This window comes from Bison bison, unplaced genomic scaffold (assembly GCF_000754665.1).
Source record: "Bison bison bison isolate TAMUID 2011002044 unplaced genomic scaffold, Bison_UMD1.0 scf7180017864255, whole genome shotgun sequence".
Lineage (NCBI taxonomy): Eukaryota > Metazoa > Chordata > Mammalia > Artiodactyla > Bovidae > Bison > Bison bison.
In genome coordinates this window covers 2,208,223-2,214,575 of record NW_011494827.1, presented here as the reverse complement: position 1 = coordinate 2,214,575, position 6,353 = coordinate 2,208,223, and the positions used below count along the sequence as shown (strand labels likewise).

At 51.0% G+C, this 6,353-nt stretch overlaps 1 protein-coding gene across 1 annotated transcript in view; it reads right to left on the bottom strand.

Moving 5' to 3' along the window:
- Positions 1 to 340: 340 nt before the first annotated feature.
- LOC104994292 (high mobility group protein 20A-like) overlaps positions 341 to 6,353 on the bottom strand; it is a 30,215-nt gene continuing 24,202 nt past the window's right edge. Inside the window, exons 8-11 of the mRNA XM_010847798.1 lie at positions 5,973 to 6,176; positions 4,854 to 4,945; positions 3,365 to 3,494; positions 341 to 545 (exon numbers count right to left, since the gene is read on the bottom strand). Coding sequence (XP_010846100.1) covers positions 541 to 545; positions 3,365 to 3,494; positions 4,854 to 4,945; positions 5,973 to 6,176 — 431 coding nt within the window. The 3' untranslated portion in view covers positions 341 to 540. The remainder of the gene's footprint in view (positions 546 to 3,364; positions 3,495 to 4,853; positions 4,946 to 5,972; positions 6,177 to 6,353) is intronic.

Here is a 6,353-nt window from a genome sequence, read left to right as displayed (position 1 = left end):
ACTTCATCTTCACCCTACCTCTCGTGGTTGGTGGGCAGCGCTGGTGTCCTTATAATTCAGTAGAGGAAACTGAAGCAGAAAGAAACCTTATAATTCAGTAGAGGAAACCGAAGTGCTTCTGTACCACACACGGAGACTGACTGTGAGAGGGAGAGGCGGGCATAGGCTCAGGGACGCTGGGCACAAGGGCTCCAAGAGCAGGTGTGTGCGGCACTTACTCTCTCTGCTTGCAGAGGCAGACACGCTCCACCAACATCTTTCCAGATCAAAGCTGCTCAACTTACAGTTCTTGGGAGCAGACACTGCCAAGCCCGAGACAAAAGATAGACTGAGTCTGTTGTGCAAAGACACACACACGCATGATTTATTTTCTCCTGGATCAGTAGAGTAGACAGCTCTCTGACTCATCTTTGCTACCCCATCCTCACGGGCCCAGGATCCCCACTCTTCTTCCACCGAGGGAGATGGCCCTTTGGAAGCTGACCTCTATGCGCCCGGGATGCATCCTGGGGTCCCCACTGGTGAAAGGTGTGCACTGCTTTATGCTGCAGAGTTGGGAAGGGAGAGAAGACAGTTTAGTATCAGGAAAAAGTTGTGGAGCCCAAGGGCTGCTTCAGATGGAGCCCAGTCCACGTCTGCTCTGCTTATCCCAGATGCTCCCGGAGAGACAACTGTGTCCTAGACAGAGAAGTGGGACAGGGTCCTGGAAGAGGGGGCCCTGAGAGGAGGGCCTGCTTGGTACCCCATGCACACAGCTCAGGTTCAGATAGGATGGCTGAGTCACATCATGGCACGTGTGTGTTCAGTCACGTCCAACTCTTTGTGAACTCATGGACTTAGCCCGCCAGGCTCCTCTGTCCATGGAATTTTCCAAACAAGAATCCACTGGAGTGGGTTGCCATTTCCTTCTCCAGGGGATCATCCCAACCCAGGGATCGAACCCCTATCCCCCATGTCTCCTGTACTGGCAGGCAGATTCTTTCGCACTGTGCCACCTGGGAAGCAGGTCACACCATGAGCCTTGATTTACTTCCCAGTGTCACCCTCTGAGATCCAGAGTTCCGTGAGGTCATAAAACATCTTGAATTTCTGGCTTCCCAGCACTGAGCCCTGGGCTCAAAGGACATCTGGGGATGGAGTGAACTGAGTGGGCTGAGGGGAACTTCAGGAAGCAGAGAGTGAGGGGCAGGAGCAGAGAAGCAGCTGAACCTGCAAAACTGCTTCCTGGACATTACCTGACACCAGGTGCATTGACAAATTTGGAGCCAATAATCAAGAAACGCTTTCTGAAAGCTGACCTTTCACATTATACTGTATCCTGTATACACATTACACAGGCACCACATGCCATGCCTTCCATCATGCCTTCCCTGGGAAGGACACCCACGTGAACACATCTGGACATTAACCAAACCCCACAGCATCTTTTGTCTGCTCCCCAGAGTTGCCAGTGTCATGACTGCAGTAAAAGGATCCAATTCACCAGGTAAGGAAGAGGCCACAGGGAGGCAGAAAGAGTAGGGGCCCATGGGCTTATCAAGACTGGAGAACATGCCTCCCACCTGCTTCCCTCATCCAACAGGAACCCAAGCCTGGGTAACCCTTCTCCCTTAGGAGCACTCACCACCTGGCACCTCTCCCTAAATCTCACTTGTCTAATTGATTCTTGGGACATGGCTGCCAGGTTGCTGGCTTGGGACAAGGAGAGTGGGGCAGTTCCTAGGCAGTGAGGGGCTCTTGGACAGTGGCTGTGCACCTTCTCTTCTTCCTTCTCTCCTCCTCTCCTCCCTATCCTTGCTTGAGAGCATTTGCCCCGGCCTGATTCCATGTGAATTTTGATACTTAACGTGTTGTTGTTGTTCAGTCGCTCAGTCATGTCCGACTCCGCAGGCCAGGGCAAATGCTCTCAAGCAAGGATGGGGAGGAGAGGAGAACGGAAGGAAGAAGGGGAGGGGCCTGCAAGCTCCATTCCTCTCATTGCCAGGACCCTTGGCCTTGAGGCTTAGCTATTTATAGAGCAGGGATGCTACCCCTTGTACCCGATGTGGTGTGTTCTGGAGTCACTGCTCCACCGTGATGGTGAAACCCCAGGGGTCCCCCACCTCAGTGTGAATTAGCCGGGGACTGGGGTGCCGTCCCATCTGTAGGAAACAGATAAGCTGTCGATGAACAAGTCCAACTGTTTCTCACCAGCACCGTGCTGATGGTTAGCCAGTAATGCACCAGTGAGGCGGTACCAGGTTTGAAAGTATTGAAATCTGCCAGACTGATTGGTACACACCCACTGTCCTAGGGCCCCTAACTGCCTAGGAACTGCCCCCTTCCCCTTGCCTCAATATAGCAACATGGTAGCCATGTCCGGAGAAGTTCCCCCTTGTTGATGACTTTGGCCACCACCTTGGGCTTCCCGGGTGGCGCTAGTGGTAAAGAACCCACCTGCCAATGCAGGAGACATAAGAGATGCAGGTTCAATCCCTAGGTCCAGAAGATCTCCTGGAGGAGGGCATGGCAACCCACTCCAGTATTCTTGCCTGGAGAACTGCATGAACAGAGGAGCCTGGCGGACTACAGTCCATGGGGCTGCAGAGCTGGACACGACTAAAGTGACTTAGGACACATGCACTCACCGCCACCTCATTCATAAACAGGAAATGGCAAGATGTGAACAGTAAAAACTTCTAGGGAAGGGACTGGGCAGGGGTGTGGGGAGTGAAGAGGAATGTTCACGTTTTACATTCCCCCAAGCAGTCATGTTTAAATATTTACAATGAAGTGGTACTCATGAATTTTCTTCAGAGAAGGCTGTTGGCACCAGGCCTGCGTGAGACGCAGCATGAACATGCTCTGCGCCCTCGCTCACCTCTCCCCACTGGCAGACGTCTGGGCCCTTCTTTGTCTCAGGAGTTTGGGACTGTCCTCTTGGGTCCTTCCTCTGTCAAGTCCTTCTAGAAGCCCACCTCGCAGAGACAGGGAACTGCCTCGCACCTGAGTGCCCACAGCATCTTGTCCATGGGGGGCAGCTCTCCTCTGGAACACATTGCACCCCAACAGTCTAGTGACCGAGGGTCCAGGCAGTTAGAGCTTGAGGCCAGGGGCTTCTCCGTATCTTCATCCCCTGGCAGCACCCAGATCAGGGACTGATGCCAGTGGGTGCTGGATTTAGGGTGACCATTCATCTCCACATCCCTCGCACCTAGCACCAAGCTTGGATGCACTGGCCGTGCAAGAAGTAGGCTAAGTGAAGAAGTGAGGGATGAAGGCACGACTAAGTGAATGGACAGGAATTTCTGGGCCTCAGTTTCACAGACCAGTGAGGACCTGGAGGAAGCATGTGTGAGGCCAGAGGAGGGGGAGAGGGACTCACCCGTGTCCATTACTCGCAGGCCAAAGTGGGGCAGCATGATGACTGTGTTCAGGTTCTCAAACTCCTTCTCCAGGATGACCCCATAGGTCTTCAGGCTGGCCAGCTCCACCTCCAGCCACTGCTGTCGGTTCTGAAAGGAACACCAAGGTGTTCATGTGGCTAGCCCCAAAACTTTCCAAATGAATGAATAGCTGAATGAATGAGTAAATAAGCAAGTGAATAAATAAATACATAACTATGCACATAAGTGAGGAAGTAAATAAATGAACCAGTAAATAAGTACATAATTATAAGGAAGTAAGGATACATGTAAATAAATAGGCACCAAATGAATAAGTAATCAAATAAGCAAACAATTAGACAAAAAGGGTCTTGCAGCTGCTCTTGTAGGGCACACACAGAAGCCATGAACATAGTCAGTCTCCCCTCCCTGAGTCCAAGGAATAAAACAGCTGTCCCACTGACAGAGCACCACCACCCCGCCTTGTTAAAAATACTACTTGGTATTAGACTCTTTATATCTTGGTGCTAGACTCTTTATATCTCTCAGTATCTCACCTGCCCTCCTGCCCAGGTGGTATCCCTGCCTCCTATATATAAATAGGCCTGGGGAGTGAGCTCCCTGAGGGTCAGGGAGCTTCCCTAGCCCCACAGCCAGGGAGAGGAGCCCAGACCCACAGCTGGGCCTGATTTCCGAGTCGGTCCTTCTCGGGCTCCCAACTGCGGGGCCCCCAGCCAGGATGCCCCACGATGGGGCAGCCCCAGGGCGAGGGCAGGATTTGCAGATAAAGTGTGACTGTGTGCCAGGCCTTTGGCCCCTCCCAACATCCCTGGCGAGGCAGATGTGGTTGTCCTCCTCTAAGATATGGGCTGGGAGCTCAGTGAGCCACTCTGCTAAGAAGGTCCCGGACTGTAAAGGACACCCCCTCCCAGCTCCACGGTTCACACCCTCTCCACCAGCCAGGCTGCTGAGCCAGGGGCCCTGGCTGGGCTGACATCCAAGGACCTGTGTCAGGTAGGCCATTGCACAATAACTGGGGTGTTTCCTTTGTTTTTTTTTGTTTGTTTTTAACATTCACTGTTCTTTAATAAACTACACTCAAAGGAGTGTGGCAAACTAGAGGCCACAACATGGGTAGCGGGCCAGGGACATGCAGAAATAGCAGGCCAAATGCCACGGGGCAGTGTAGATGACCACGGAGCCTTGAGTGAAGCCAGCAGGCAGCACAAGAAGGCCCATGGCACGATTTCTGTACCTTGGAAACACTCTGTATTTTACAGACAGACACTCCGTATTTTACAAGAATATGCAACAAGTGTGCTCTAGCAGGAACCGTGCGGAGGGAAGTGGCACTGCAGATTGCAATGTGTTCTTTTAATCGGACCACGTGGTCTTCCTCTCCAGCTTCCTGACCCACCAGGCCGGGCCCTGAGCTGAGCAGCGGGCTACAGAGATGGGGACTGGCTGCTTCCCTCTGGAGCACCTTACCTGGAACTCCAGCAGCTGCCTCTGCAGGGCCTCCTGCTCTGCTTGCGCTCTTTCTAGAGTCTTCCTCAGCTCTCTTAGCTCAGATTCTTTGACTGGAAGGAAGGCGGAGAGAAGGCTGTCTTTATCTGTTCTTTCCATCCAAAACCTCCCCTTCTCTTTGAACCACACCTCACATAGGCATAGGCTTCCCTGACAGCTCAGTTGGTAAAGAATCCGCCTGCAATGTGGGAGACCCTGCTTTGATTCCTGGATCAGGGGGATCCCCTGGAGAAGGGATAGGCTACCCACTCCGGTGTTCTTGGGCTTCCCTTGTGGCTCAGCTGATAAAGAATCTGCCTGCAATGCAGGAGACCTGAGTTCAATCCCTGGGTTGGGAAGATCCCCTGGAGAAGGGAAAGGCTACCCACTCCAGTATTCTGGCCTGGAGAATTCCATGGACTGTATAGACCGTGGTGTCGCAGAGAGTCAGCCACGACTGAGCGACTTTCACTTACTTCACATAGGCAACATTTGGGACCCTCATATGTGCAGGTGACCTCAAAACCCTTTAAAATAGAGTTAATTTTGTACTTTGATAATAGAAAGGACATCAAGTCATCGAGGGAAATGTGGCAGATATAAAAAGGAATAAAGAAAAACACCCTCCTCTTGCCTGCCAGAGATAATCATGGTTAACATTTGCATGGATTCACATATGCGTAGTTTTATATAGTTGAGATCATAAGGAAGTTATGAAGAGCATGGGTCTTGGAGCCCAAGCACTTGGGTTTACATCTCAGCTCACTATCTGTGCAACCATGGGAAGTTACTTAACCTCTCTGTGCTGCACTTGTCTCATCTTTAAAAGGAGGTGATACTATAACCGACCTCACAGTACTTTTATGACAATTAAAACGTAGTTTAATAAACTTTTTAGACCTGTGCCTGGTGCGTCGGAAGCCCTCAGCTGTTTCCTATATGATTATCTTTATTTACTGTTATTATCCTAATATTATTAACAACCTTTCATTTTTCCCACTTAATATTATAATACAACCTATTAGGTAGGTTACTCTTACTAGGATTATAAAATCTTTGGTCACCAAAGTTACTAGCAAGTGGTAGAACTTGATTACTCACTTTGCAGAAGTTTAAAGATGAACTCTTGCAAGAAACACAAGTCAAATGAAGCAAAACCCTTCTCTGGAATCAGGCCTCCGAGAAGAAGCGGGTCAGGATACTCAGCTTCCTCCTCTGAGTCCCCTTTGTTCAAATTCTGACCTTCCTCTCCCTCCAGAAGCTCCAGATGCTTTAAGCACTCAGCAGAGTCTTTTTCAAATTCCCCTAAAAAAGCAAAGAAACTCCATGTCAAAGGTCAGCCCCTGAGCACAAGATGAGCAGCTCTTCTGGACCTGGCCCTCTCTCCAGATGTGGGCAAGCCCATCCGTCCTGAGCCCCCAATCCCTGAGTACCAGGTCCCCAGATGTAAAAGAAGAATGCACTGGGACTGGTGCCGAGTGG